General features: G+C 41.6%; 3 protein-coding genes across 16 annotated transcripts in view; 2 read left to right on the top strand and 1 right to left on the bottom strand.

The window, feature by feature from the left end:
• LOC119553078 (ankyrin-3) overlaps positions 1-1,046 on the top strand; it is a 71,249-nt gene extending 70,203 nt beyond the window's left edge. For all 14 annotated transcript variants that reach the window (XM_037863221.1, XM_037863214.1, XM_037863219.1 and 11 more), the window contains one exon: positions 119-1,046. The gene's annotated coding sequence lies outside the window, so the exon portion shown is untranslated. The remainder of the gene's footprint in view (positions 1-118) is intronic.
• Positions 1,047-2,283: 1,237 nt separating this feature from the next.
• LOC119553747 lies at positions 2,284-5,222 on the top strand. The gene is made up of 3 exons (XM_037864347.1): positions 2,284-2,781; positions 2,933-3,559; positions 3,619-5,222. Exons 2-3 carry the CDS (start codon positions 2,941-2,943, stop codon positions 4,725-4,727), a joined length of 1,728 nt encoding a protein of 575 aa, XP_037720275.1. The 5' UTR covers positions 2,284-2,781; positions 2,933-2,940; the 3' UTR covers positions 4,728-5,222.
• Positions 5,109-5,834, bottom strand: LOC119553748 (peptidoglycan-recognition protein SD). The gene has a single exon (XM_037864348.1). The coding sequence runs from the start codon at positions 5,785-5,787 to the stop codon at positions 5,227-5,229; it is 561 nt and encodes a 186-aa protein (XP_037720276.1). The 5' UTR covers positions 5,788-5,834; the 3' UTR covers positions 5,109-5,226.
• Between the last annotated feature and the right edge of the window lie 8,475 nt (positions 5,835-14,309).

Raw genomic sequence — 14,309 nt, 5'->3', positions numbered from 1 at the left:
CTTGGTCTTCGACTTAGAAGCAGAGCTCAACTTTGACAGAGAAAAGTAATACTCGCCGCCCCACTTAAATCTTAACATGACTTTTCTCAATAAGACTTTTCTCTTGTTATTTTTCCAGACAAGGCGCTCTTCTAGGCGCGGCACTAATGGATTAACCTGTGGCCGGAGAACGCATCTTCACCGGCTCTGAACATCACCGATTTCAAATCGAACAGCCAGAGGGATTTATTAATTAGCAAATTTGACATTCTCCATCTACACACACACACACATTTTTAAAGATATTGAAGTGCATACACGAGTTTTAAAAGGCAAATATATATATTTTATATATTTATAAAAACTATAAAATCGCAAACATGAATACGAATATGAATATGGCAAGCATAGGCCGTTCAACGCATTTTCTTATTGGCTTTAATGTTTAAAAATTTATTAATACTAAAACAGAAACCGAAATCTTTTGTGCTAGAGCGTTGTAATGAAATAATCCTTTGCTTTTAATTTGATGTAGTTATTATATATGTACATGTACGAAGGATACTTATTATTAAATGAATCGCTTATTATTGTAGTTTAATTTAAGCAATTATACAAACGCATGTGGAAAGGGGACGTAATGAAATAGCCGATGCCTGGCAAGTGAAATGCTTTTAAAGTCTCATTTTTTACAAGAACCAAGCAAATTTTTTCGCTTGCATTTTTAACAGTGAAATATACATAAATATACAACCTGAAAAGAAATGCATAGATCAAATTTAAAACATATACTAACAGATATGAAATTAATTCACATAGAAATACCACAAACAGCCATGAAGTGTATTGCTAATTTTCGTAAAGCACATCTTACGTGAACGAGTATTCGTCAAGAACTTACTTATTGAAAGGATTTAAACGTTTTAGCATCACCACTGTAATGGAATATGAATAAAAATAATATTTGTGTTAAAAACATACAAGAAATATTTAAAAAAAAGTAATATTATTGTATTGTAAACCCACACGCGTATGAATAACCAAATAAAATGCTTAATAAAATTTGCCGTTTGGAATTTTAACATTTGCGGAATCAAGGGATCGTTTGGGGTTTAGAATGTAAGCCCTTACGAAAAATTGACGGGGATCGTCAGCATGGGCTGTAAGCTGCTCAAAACAGATGGTATTTTAGCTGTGCTTCTCGATTTGTCTTTACTATGATTGAAGACCCTTAAAAAAAAGTGTAGTTTTGGCTGAAACCGGAATCCGTTTTTTTCTTCGTAGAAAATCACTGTTTTCAAGGAATGTCATACCTCGTTGAGCTCGTCGCTTAATTTCCAATCAATTTGCATTAAAAAATGAAAACTTTTTATTTTTGCCATTTTTCGCTAAAAAACGTGATGATGAAAAATGAAAAATTTGGTCAAAAAATAAATTTGATCTTAAATGACGGGGTTAGTTAACATGGGTTGTAAGCTGCTCAAAACAGTCGGTGCGCCTCGATTTGGCTTTACTATGATTGAAAAACCTCAAAAAAATGTGTAGTTTTGGCTGAAATTTGAATCTGTTTTTTTTCGCCGTAGAAAATCACTGTTTTGGGTGCCACAATGCTCATAAAGGTCAGATCGAGGAATGTCATACCTCGTTGAGTTCGTAGCTTAATTACCAATCTATGGGCATTAGGACCTGAAAACTTTTTATTTTTGCAGAAAAACGTGACAACGTAACAAAATATTTATTTTTGGGAAAGTGAGATTCAAAAAACGAGTCGATTTTCACCATACCATAACTCCCCTACAAATTTGAATATGAATATTTCAAGCGGTCACCCCAAAATAACGGGATCGTGTCTCCGCTACGTATGGTACATCTAATAAAAATGGTATTTTTGGTATATTTGAACGACTAAAATTGTATAGAACTACGCGGGCACAGAACTACGCGAGGCCAAAAAGGAAAAATTGGAAAAAGAAAGAATTGGGCAAAACGTGGTTTTTGATCAAGTGCGAATTCTGCGAATTCCATGGCATTCCTCGCGCGACCTGGTCACACCTTCAGGAGAGAAGTTTTTGTTTGTTGGCTGGTTTCCATTCTCCATCTTGCATCTCGCTTTTTTACTGACACTTACGTTGCCTTACGTTTTGCCGACACTTACGTTCGCATCTTCCATCTCCCTCTTTCACTGACACTTACGCTGAGGCTATCTCCCTTTTTTACTGACTTACGTTTTGCCGACTTACGTGTCGACGATCTAATAAAAATGGTATTTTTGGTATATTTGAACGACTAAAATGGTATAAAACTACGCGGGCACACTGGGGGAAAAAATTGGAAAAAGAAAGACTTGGGGAAAATGTGGTTTTTGGCGAATTAGGATTAAAGGCGTTAAATGACCGCATCGCAGGTGAGCTGGGCCGAGGAAAAACGGATTCGGAAAAGCGCCACTGGCCGGAAAACTCCTTGGCTGGGCTCCACCAGATTCCTGGCCCCCCGAAACTTGTCGACGTTCGGCTGCTGCTGCCGTTGTTGTTGTTGTTGTTGTCGTCGCTGCTGCTGATGGCTGCATTTTCGTATTGGCATCGGATTTTTCTTGGGTACTCTTCGACGCACATATGAGGTGTACGTGCCAGTCCGGAACCGATAAACGCCCTAAAAACCAGCTAAGGAAGAGCAGCAGAGGCAGATACGCATTGGTCCGACGGATATTTCTAATTATACAACCCAGGCGGTGGTAAAAACGTATTCCCCCGAACATCCGAAACTGGTTATACACACCATCGCAAGGAACGGGTGGTTGGGAGGGTGAGTAAAATCGATTTGTTGCACAAAACACACGACGAGTGGGCGAAAATCGGGGGCCGAAAAGTGGGGTGCGGCTATATGGCCATATAGCTATAGATTCTAGGTCGACCTGGGATTATAGTACAATCTGGCGATCCGTTTTTCTTCGCAGGCTGCTCCATGGACAAAATCAAGTTAAAGGTTATTGGCGTGCTGCGTGAACGCGATGGTGGCAATCGTAGTGGCTCCGGTGGATTGGGAACAACTGCTGGAGGATCTGGCGGAGTGACGGCCGCCACAGGCCATCAACTGGCCGGCACGGTAGCGGTGGGCGTGGCCCAGCCCCCGATTGGGGTCACGCAGGATAATAGCAACGAAGGCAACGCCCCTGGCGTTGGAGTAACATCGATGGAAGCCCCGGCAACGGGCGGAGCTGGTCCGTCGGGGGGAGTTGGTGGAGCCGCTAGAACATCGGTTCTGTCCAGACCCCAGACCTCCAAGATCAGCGCTCTCGACCTGGCCGGCATACTCAACACACGGAGACGACTCGAGTGGACCAAGGAGTGGCTGCGCAAGAACCAGGCCGAGTTCCTCAGCAAGGAGAACCTACTAAGTGAGCTGCAGTCGCGGAAGGATGAGTGCTACCACTTGAATTACTTCCTAGCCATAACAGAGAGCCAGTTTCGGTATCTGGTGCAAAAGCTGGAGCCCATCATAAGCCAGTATGCGCCGCAGCGCAAGAAGAAGTCCTTCAGCGCCGAGGAGCGGCTGGCCATAACGCTCAAGTATTTGGCAACGGGTGAGTATTACACGCCCTATAATATATAGCCCACAAATATACTTATAACCCCTATTTAGGTGAAGTACATTCTTGTCGAAACTACTGCTTCCGTGCCTCGAAATTTGTGATAAACGAAATGATTGCCAATATCTGTCTGGGCTTCTACGAGCACCTCAAGGACCAATACGTGACACTACCAAAGACTGACGATCAGTGGCGCATCGCCGCCGAGGAGATGGAGCGCAAGCACAACCTGCCCCACTGTGTGGGCAACCTGTTCATGCGCAGCATCCAGCTCCAGGGCTCCGGCTCGGGTTCCGGTTCGAATTCCGGGGCGGCGAGCAGCGGTTCCGCCGCTGGCGACGATCGCAAGCGGGCGACCGTCATCTTCACGGGCATCGTCGATGCCGACAACAATTTCCAGTACGCAAAGGTGGAACGGGCGGCCAGCAGCCGGCCCAACGACATCTATAACCAGACCACTGCCGTCGAGCTGATCAAGCACAAGATGCATGCTTTGGAGGAACAACAGTCGGCGGAGATGGACCGACAAGGCTATTACTTCGCTGGCGACTCAGTACTGCCAGCCACCTCGTATCTGGTGACCACACGCAACCTACCCAAGGATCGGGCTGTGCTGGAGGCCCTGGAGCAGGTCAACGCCCATGCGGACCAAACGATGCGGATACTCTGCAACATGTTCCCCATTCTGGCGCAGCCGCTGCGCATCAGTGACAAGCACATCCGCGAAGTGGTGCTCGGCTGTGTGGCGCTGTACAATTTCCTGCGCAAGACGGACGACTCCTTTCGGCGCACCAGCGACAGCATTGTGCAGCAAAGGGCAGAGCAGCAGCAACTGGCGGCGGCCTACAGCGTCGATAGTGATGAGATCGACGACGATTGCATCATGCTGGCCACCGAGGAGGAGCTGCGCGAGCGGGCGGAGTTCACGCCTAGCGTCGGACTGACCACCTGCTTTCAGCCGCTGTGCACGCAGCGCGGCGAGACGCCCGAAGGTCTGGCCAAGCGGGACTGGCTGCTTCAGCTGGACTTTGGCCAGCAGGGCGGCAATGGAAGCGGCATGGGTATTGGCATCGGAATTGGCAACGGCAACATGAGCGGAAACGGCGGACTGGGCGGCAGTACAGACAGTGCGAGCGGCAGCTCAAACGGGAGTTTATATTAGTGCAATTTACCTAAGTACTTTACGAATTTTGTATAGTTCCTTGTTTTATATTTTCTAAATCTGTAATCTGTAACAGCATCTGTTGCCACGTTGCCGACTCTTGTTTACCTCTCGTTTGGCGCATTCTTCTCTGCATACCATTACGATTACGTTCACGTTCGTTCCATCTGCGTTCCGTGCTTCATCTAGGGTTCTGTATAGTTAGCTTAGTTTCTTGCGGAAGTTCCGGTTCGGTGAATGATGCTATGTGATGTCTCAAATCTCTATTGTGGCCCAGTGCACTGCTCCCGGGGAGCAGGCCCCTTAATTGGGCCGGCAAAAAGGCGGCAGCTGACAAAATGTGCGAAGTCGACGAAGTACATCGGAAACAGATCAACAAAATTAAAATTTTAGTATTCGTATTTAAGCAAAAAAACAAATTATACATAATTATATTTACAAATAAATGTGTAAGGAATGGTCTTTACGTGTCGAAACCTTACGGAATGCATTGTATATGTTATTTTTGTTCAGACCAGTTGGGCCATTGTTGAATGAGGGTGTAGAGTGCTTCTCCGGGACTCCGGGTGGCACTGACTTGGCGATGTCCCAATAGCTTGAAGTTCTCCACCAGCTGAGCCTGTTTCACAGCGTGTTCGAGGAGCTCCCTGGCGGCATTCAAGGCCTCCTGACTGGGCGCCTGTTCCTCAAAGTTACCAATGAAAGCAATGCCCAACGATCCATCATTGTTGGGTCCAGCGAAAGCTCCCCTTTGGCTTGGACTCCTGCCCTCGTACACCTTGCCATTACCACCGATCAGGTAGTGATACCCTATATCGGAGAACTTCTGCCTGGACATCTGGAAGTTTTGCAGATTGCGCATTTGCTGGGAACAGGCGACATCATCCGCACAACCCCCGCCGGCTGTATGGGCGATCACAGCTCGGGGCAAGGGAGGCTCCATGCTGTCCATGGGCCCACTCGGAGGTCGGGCGTTCCATTCGGCCCTCGTCACTATGGGTACTTCCCCCTGGACAGCAATTGCCGCGAGGCAAACGACGAGCAAAGCGATCCAAGTCATTCCACCTTCGGGTCCGTCGTCTGACTGAGTTCAGATCTCGGATTTGTGCGGCACTTATTGACGCTGATAAGGCGTGTGGCCTTTTAGACCCCATACAAGTACGAATGTATGTACACTAGATGGGGGGATTTTTCTTGGCAATGCTTGAGAATGGGAAGAAGACTGTTCTATTATCTACTCTGATACTATGATTTTAAGAAACACCATTAGATTTTGTAGATATGTTTTATAGAACACTTAGAGGTGGGTAAGTAAGTGGGTGAAACCCCAAGCAGTATATAAGTAGAGGGGGTTTTGGTTAGAAAACGGATTCCCTCATTTTATATACCCACATATTATAATTAGAGAAAAAAATGTATTACCTTGCTCGAAGGTGATGATTTCATTTCTGTGGTGAAGTTGTAGTTTGAGTAGTATTTATGATCAAAATAAAACTTTATCTTTCATGTACGACTAGAATATTTTTATAAGTAATGGACATGTTGTTAAAGCAACCCATTTTAATTTCTATGTCGTCAGTTTAAGTCGGGATTTTAAAGGCATTATTTTTGCTTCAGGGTATAGAAGAAACACGGGTGATTACTTTACTGGTTTATTTTTAAATACTTCCTTGATAATTTTTAAAATATTTTGTTCTCTTCACTTTTATTACACTACATTTCATTTTCAGAGAATGAAGGTTTTCTTGTAATAAATATATTTGTATTAATTATGCTCTATTCATTTCCTTATTTAAAATGTTATTTTACAGGTATTTTAATTGATCCTATTTTTTATATATTCACACCCATTTATACCAATTTTCAATAAGTGAGTCAATTTCATGAGAGAACATGACTACAAGCGAATCAAATTTCTTATTTATATTTTTATGATGTTAATAAATTTATAAATCATGCAAAAATTTATGAAGTTTGTAAAAAAAAAATTTTATGTTTTTATATAGCTTGAAAACGAAAAGTCCTGGAAGCGATGGTTGAGTGAAGTTATTGATATCAACTTTATAAAAAATATATTTAATTGGACACAATTAAGATTTCGGTTTTGTACAAAAAATAAGCTATACAGAGATCACGAATAAAATATTGATGATAAATTAGGTTGAGCTTGTAAGCCACAATTCGAAGCACACGTGATTAAAAGGGGATTCGCCGGACCTTCGAACCCTCCCAATTTCATTAAACCCCTCGATACAGATACATAATGTCATCTCGTTCATACGAGCCCCGAAAAGCCTCAACTTGACACAGATGTTCTAGGCAGTGATTTAATTAAAAAACTTTTGCAATTAAATGCAAAAACGCAAAAAACAATGCGGAGTGCAGGCCATTATGCCCGAAAAAGGGCCTGATGAGGAAGTGAAGTCGCAAAGTGACAACGAAAATGCAAGTAAGCGCCCTCAATTAAAAGCCAAAATGAATATAAAGTGCGATGGAAAAAAGGAGGCGGGCAAAGCCGCAACAGCCAGCAAGCCAAAAAGCCGGGCCAAAACCGAAAACCGAGGCCAAAACTATGCGCGGCTGGAAAAGCCAGCTGGTAGCGGGAAAAACTCTTGTCCGTGGCTGTTGACTTGAGTTTAAGTGTGTTCTGGGGACCCCTAAAATAGCTTGTTGTATGGTTATTCGATTTCTAAAATATCCCCAGTGAGAAAAACATATTTTTTTTGCTAAAGCTCCAGCCTCAATTTAATCTGCAATTTTCGGCGACGGCGCCATGCTGGCTCATTTGCAAAATTGTCAGATTTATTTCGCTAATTGCTGCTCATCCGTTTAATTAAAATTAAAAGAACTTGCACAAGTTTAGGGCGAAAGTTTTTATGCGAATTCGCGCAGAATCTCGCATTGGGCACGTTTAGTTTTCCGCATTCGTTTTCCCTCTCCGTTTTCCATTTTCCGTTGTGTTGTTAGCACTATCTGTCTTAAATTGCTGGGAAAAACTTGGTGGAAAACTCGATGATGAGGTTGCAAGATGAAGAGTAGGCTTTCAACCTCTGGACAGCATACAAATTGAACTGCAGGCTCCGTTAAAGCTGTCGCAGGATCCCAAAAGGTGTCAATCGTGCAAAACCCGGAAAGTTGTGGCTAACAACAACTGTGTTGCTGTTGCTGCATGCAGCAACAATTTGCACGCAATTCAGCAACATCTGCTGCCTGCCACGCCCCCCATTTCCACACCGCCCCCCGAGGCTTTTCCTCGGAACAGGAAAGAGCAAAAGTTGCCTGCAACTGCAAACCACAGTGCGGATTTGGATTTCGGGGAACTTTGCAGTGCGGATTGACACCTCCTTTTGCATTCTTCCGCCCCCGCAATCCAAATCGAGGGGGGAGGGGGGAGGGGGGAAAGGGGCGTGTCAATGGGGGCGACATTTTTATGACAACTTGCTTAAATTCCATAACAAGAACTCGAGCAGAAAAGGGAAAACTTATTTCGTTTACGAGTCGCGCAACTTGTGTCCTGATCTTATTCGCTAATGAATAAAGTTCTCTGGGCTATGAATATGCACGCCAGGAGTTCGGTTTCGGCACCTCCTCACCGCCTTAAAGTTTCCGGAGGTTTTGCTGTCACACAATGACCGAATTTCAAACATCTAAATCCAAGGTAATTAGCTTTATTAAGTGGGGGATGAAGTCTGCAGGATTTTATAACTTTGAGTCCCCTAACACATTTTGCATTCTTCTATTTAACAGAAAACTAAAACATATTGCAGTCTTGGTTCCATACCCACATTATACCGCCTATTTATCTGCAGTCATAAATTACACCAGTTTACAAAAAAAAATTGATGAAATACGCACTTCAGGAAACCTTTGTTTTCCGGTAAGATACATCTCCCTGATTAAGAAAAGGGCATTTAAAATTTTTTCTATGGTACCAATTTTTTTTAAAGTGTAAAAAACGTTTTTCGCACTTTTTTATTTTTTAACTCGAGTTGTGATAAACCGAATTCGGTCATTAAAGACTCATTTTACAGGTAATGGAATGCCCTTTAACTTTCTTGTACACATCGTTGAGTTCCATTCATTAGTTTAGAAGCTACACTTCGTCAAAGTTGAAAAAGTTGGAAAAAATGCAAAAACGCTGGCATAAATTGCTTCTTTAAAAATACACGCCTAAAAACCGAAATTAGTTTTATGTTGTTTTCTTAAAGGCTGAACTTTAACGGAGAATATAAGCCATTGATCACGACAATCCGTTGGTAAATCGATTTTTTACAGATTTTTAAACGTATATACCCAAGTTCAGTGTTCGGGAGCAGCGGCCGTTAAACATTATTTTAAATTTTCAGTGTTGGGGAACGTAAGATTTTGGTGCAAGTAGTTATGCATAACGTCAGTTTCTTTGCTATTAGTGCTGGGCAAGCTAAAAAGGATGCGATTGCAGTTACAAGGAAATCATTTTCATATATTTTTAGCAAGAAATTAGCAAGGAAACTGACGTTATGCACTACAACTTGCACCAAAATCTTACGTTCCCCAACACTGAAAATTTAAAATAATGTTTAACGGCCGCTGCTCCCGAACACTGAACTTGGGTATATACGTTTAAAAATCTGTAAAAAATCGATTTACCAACGGATTGTCGTGATCAATGGCTTATATTCTCCGTTAAAGTTCAGCCTTTAAGAAAACAACATAAAACTAATTTCGGTTTTTAGGCGTGTATTTTTAAAGAAGCAATTTATGCCAGCGTTTTTGCATTTTTTCCAACTTTTTCAACTTTGACGAAGTGTAGCTTCTAAACTAATGAATGGAACTCAACGATGTGTACAAGAAAGTTAAAGGGCATTCCATTACCTGTAAAATGAGTCTTTAATGACCGAATTCGGTTTATCACAACTCGAGTTAAAAAATAAAAAAGTGCGAAAAACGTTTTTTACACTTTAAAAAAAATTGGTACCATAGAAAAAATTTTAAATGCCCTTTTCTTAATCAGGGAGATGTATCTTACCGGAAAACAAAGGTTTCCTGAAGTGCGTATTTCATCAATTTTTTTTTGTAAACTGGTGTTATCAAAGCTGTTTTAGCTATAAAGCAAATTTTTAAGGAAGAATTTAATGAATAAAAGATTTAAAGACAAATTAAAACATTTCTGGATATGATTTAGTGATTTTAAAGTGATTTTTGTTTGGGTTTGTGTAAAACTTAGTGATTTCAATTTAATTTTGATTTTAGGAGTTATTTATTTTTACTAATTATTTCTTTCTAAATCAGTGAAAATATGTGTTTGACAATTTTATTTTGCACTATAGAACAATGTATTTTGGAATTAAAAGCAAAATTTATAAAAGCATTCTGCACTTGAACATAAAATTAAAATTGATGTATTGTTTTTAGACCCATTTAATGGCCAGCTTTTATTAGCCTATAAACAAGCTTTTATAAATTACAGAAGTTGCCATATTGCACTATCATATTTAAAATCCAGCCATTTATATTCTTTTACACTATATTATAAATCAGAAACTGCAATCCTTTGTGCACACTTTAGCTTTTCTGACGCTGCACTTTTGTTCGCCGCACTGTTTTTAATATGAAATGAGAAGTATACATACAATATGATGCCTTATAAAGGCCAAACGAAGTGCGTAACGGCAACCTCATCGTCGTCATCATCGTCTTTTGGCCTCTGCTAGTTTTGCTGTCCAAAAAAGTAGACTTCTTCTCCTGCTGACATCTTGTCGGAAATTTTCATGCTGCCGTAAGCTGTTTTCATGCACATTTTGGGCACTTGGGCTTCCCGCAAACACTTCAATTTTCGGCTTCAAGGATGCGTGTGGCATGGCTGGGGACAGGATCCAGTAACCAGTAACCAGTACCCAGTATCCAGTATACAGTATCCAGTATCCAGTTGCCAGGATCCGAAGCCGAGTCGATCCCGAAAGGCAGACAAAAATCAACCAGCAGGACAGCCAGTCAAAGTGCCGGAAGGAAGTGCACTGGGGGAACCTACGATATAGGGGCAACTCTTTAACTATAACTTTTGATATATGCTGGGGAAATATTGTGGGAGTGCACTCAATCGTGGTTGCCAGTGCTATTTTTAAGGGAAAGGCAAAGGGTTAGGATGGGTTGGTTGGGTGTTTGGTGGTGCCATCAACTACTTAGCGTCAAAACGCTTAAAGTTGAATTTGTAACGCTCGAAGTGAGGCGACGGGCTCAACGCCAACGGAGAGTGTGAGTGTGGGGGGGTCCTGTCTAATGCCAGTTTACTCATCTATTTTTATTAAATCGCCTCGGATGCACACACACTTTTCTGCATCGCCAGCTAGACGTTACGTATACGCAGCGTGGGCCAGCACAATGGTGAGGTCTATGGGGTCATAAGGCATCATCAAAAATATTATTTATTGGCAGCCAGCAAATTATTCACAGTTTTGGGAGTTCTGTTTTAATTTGAATGAATTCTTTTGAAGACGAAGCCAATATACTTTTAAATTTATTTATATTGTCTTGTCTAAAAGGAAATAAATTTTAACCGATATTAATTAAAATTATTTGCATTTCTTTGAAAGATACAAGAACATTTATTTAAAATTTTCACAAGCTTATATGGTTGGGAACCTTATTTAAACCAAAAAATTATTTATTACGTATACGCAGCACAAAGGACATCATCAACAGTTTCTCATTGCATTTATATTTGAGTAAAATAGATTAAATGGAACATAAAACATGTGTTTATCTTCAGTATTGAGTCAGTAACTTTTTTTTGCTAACTTTTAATAAACTCTAACTGCTGGACATAAAGTAAAAAGATATACGATAAATGTTGCAATTACAGGTGAAGCGCTCTGCAAAAATTCCCATTGATAAGCGTGTACAATAGAACTTTGAGTAATTTCTTTGAGAACTACTTGAGAGAATATGGCAGGATCCTTGAAAATGCAGTGGGTAAGTGTGTGGCGATGGCAACCAGAAGGGCGAATGACTTTAGAGCCTTGATTGCTGCAGTCCAGTTTGGTTCCAGTCCCAGTGGCAGCTGTTTGGCACCCCCAACTTCCAAACTTCCCAGCTACCCAACTACCCAACTACCCAACTTCACACTGCAGCTTATTTTCGGGGTTTAATTTTGATTTAAACGCTGGCAGACAGCTTGAAGCCCGCTGCGTGCTGAACCGGAAGCACAGACATGCCCGTTCACTCGGACATGGCAGTTTTCGGCTCGACTCTGCAGCAAGTTTCCCCTCTTCTGGGCTTTATTGAAATTTAAGTTGCACTTTTGGGGAGGCCTGGGTGGTTTCGGGGGTTTTTGGGGGCGGTGCCGTGCAGCAGGCGGAACTGGGCTAATGAAAGGACACTTTAAGGCAGCTGCGCCTCTTACCAATCGATGCTCCTTGTCAGCCATTTAATTTTCATTAGATTAAGGTAAGCATTTGAGTGGGTGGACTGTCGAAGATTGAGGGGGTGTTCGATAAACCGAGAAAAATTTACATGGTCTGTAATGTCAATCAAATTTGTATATTACAAAAAGAACAGAGTTAAAGAAAGATGGTTTGGGTATCGGGAAGTTCAAGGCTAGAATATCTAGCTCTATCTAAACAAATAAATGATCATATAAAATTAAAGAAACTTTAACGTTTTAAACAAACTTTAATATTACCTCTTTCTTTTAAAAATTCAACAGAGTTTATTGAAAATTTTAAACAATTGTATTATAATCTAATATATATTATTACAAATTTGTAAGTCTGTAATTTAGATATGAGAAATACAAAGAAATATATCAAGTTTGGAAAATGTATACAATTTCTTATAAAAACATTAGTAGAATTTTATCAAGAGGAATTAAAATGTATTACAAATTGTTTTAATTGTTTTCATTTGCTATGACTTTTTTGGATGATGGACTAATAAACATTTTAAGATGTCGGAACCGGTCTCTTAGTTTTTTAAGGCTGTTTTTTGTCAGTGTCCCAATGCAATTGGTATAGGGACTTTCCAGACGTCTCCCGGCTGGCAATAGCTGCTGTTGCTATTGCTGTTTGCTCTCGTTCTCGTAAATGTAAAAGTTGCAACTTGTAGCCTCAAAATAACCACAAAGTAAACACCAGAGTGGCGCAGTCCGAAGTCGGTGGTCCGTGGTCTGTAGTCCTGCGTCCTTCGTCCTGCGTCCAAAGTCCGGAGTTCCTCAGTTCCTGAGTGGCTGATTGGGAGTACGGGAGTTGGGGGAGGAGAACGTCTATTTGAATAGCCGGCGAAGACATTGCGTGCTCTCGCACACAGTTGCAGCCACGGACAAGGACATTGTACGTGAGAACAGGACACTGCGATGGCGATGGCGATGCTTCGATGTCCTTCGGGCCAGCTCAACCGAACCGAACGGAGCTGGCCAAAATAAATAAGTGTGTAATTTAATATTTAAGGCTTTGTCAGTAATTATTTCAGCGCAGATGGCGCAACTTTTCCTTTGTCGTTGTCAGGGAAATGCCAGAGGGTCCTTGGGATGGGACTGGGGATAAGAACTCTCCCGATCGGATGCACTCCTCCTGCTGCACCACTCATAACTCAGAGATCGCAGGCCCTCTGGCTAAATTGACCCACTTGCTTCACATTTGTCTTTATTAAATGCGCAAAATTACGAGTTCACGAGCGTATAAATTATAAACCAATTTAATAACCAGCCAGGCACAAAATGTGCTCGAAATGAACTACCAATTTGCGGAGAACAACGGAACGAAACATAATAATGGCTCCGGGTGAGCGTGAACATGAATTACGAGAACCCCGAACGGGTTCCATGGGTGAATTGGGGGTACTTGGCATTAGATGGCCTGGTGAGGGGGAGTGGGTTTCCCGGGGGGAACACCTGTGCGAGCCATTGAGTTTTCCCCACTCTTTTATTCACCGATATGTATAAATTCCCTGAACTTTTCACTCTGAATATGCGCATAGTTTAAGCTTGTAATTATTCCAACATTTAGTTTAACATTAAGCCACGCCCTCGCCGCCCCCACTCCAGCCCCCCTGAAATTGCCATGGAAATGGTGTGCATTTTCCTCCCAGGACCCCCGCCCCCTGGAAAAACTCGAGTTCGCTGCATGCGCGTGTTAAAGTGAATTTGAAATGATTTATTGCACATCTAACCAGACCACTGATACTACAAATTCTACAATTACAGGGCACGACCCTCGCATCCCCCTACATTCGTCCCATTTTCCCTGACCTTACTTCTCCCTCCATTTTTCTCAGACGATTTTCCGGCTTTTTCTTCTGGTCTCGTTAGCATGTTAATTGTAAAGCAAGCGTGTCCTAATTGCATTTTAGCTGCAAAAATGAGTCCAGGTTTTATGTCTCGGGCTTGAAACATTAAGTTTAGTGCTGTAGATATATTATTATATTACTAGAGGTACCTATATTAACTTGTTATCAGTATATTGCACTGGTTTTAATACGCCCTCTAGGTCAAGGTGAAGAAAATGGTCGCACATCCTTGTAAAGTTAGAAAAAACAATTTAAAGATAATTTTTAAAATACTTAAATTTGTTTTGGCTTTGGTTTTTAATATAAAAGGCTTTGTTTAGG

The sequence above is a fragment of the Drosophila subpulchrella genome, chromosome 3L (assembly GCF_014743375.2).
Source record: "Drosophila subpulchrella strain 33 F10 #4 breed RU33 chromosome 3L, RU_Dsub_v1.1 Primary Assembly, whole genome shotgun sequence".
In the NCBI taxonomy this organism is placed as follows: domain Eukaryota; kingdom Metazoa; phylum Arthropoda; class Insecta; order Diptera; family Drosophilidae; genus Drosophila; species Drosophila subpulchrella.
This window is presented reverse-complemented; position numbering and strand designations above follow the sequence as displayed.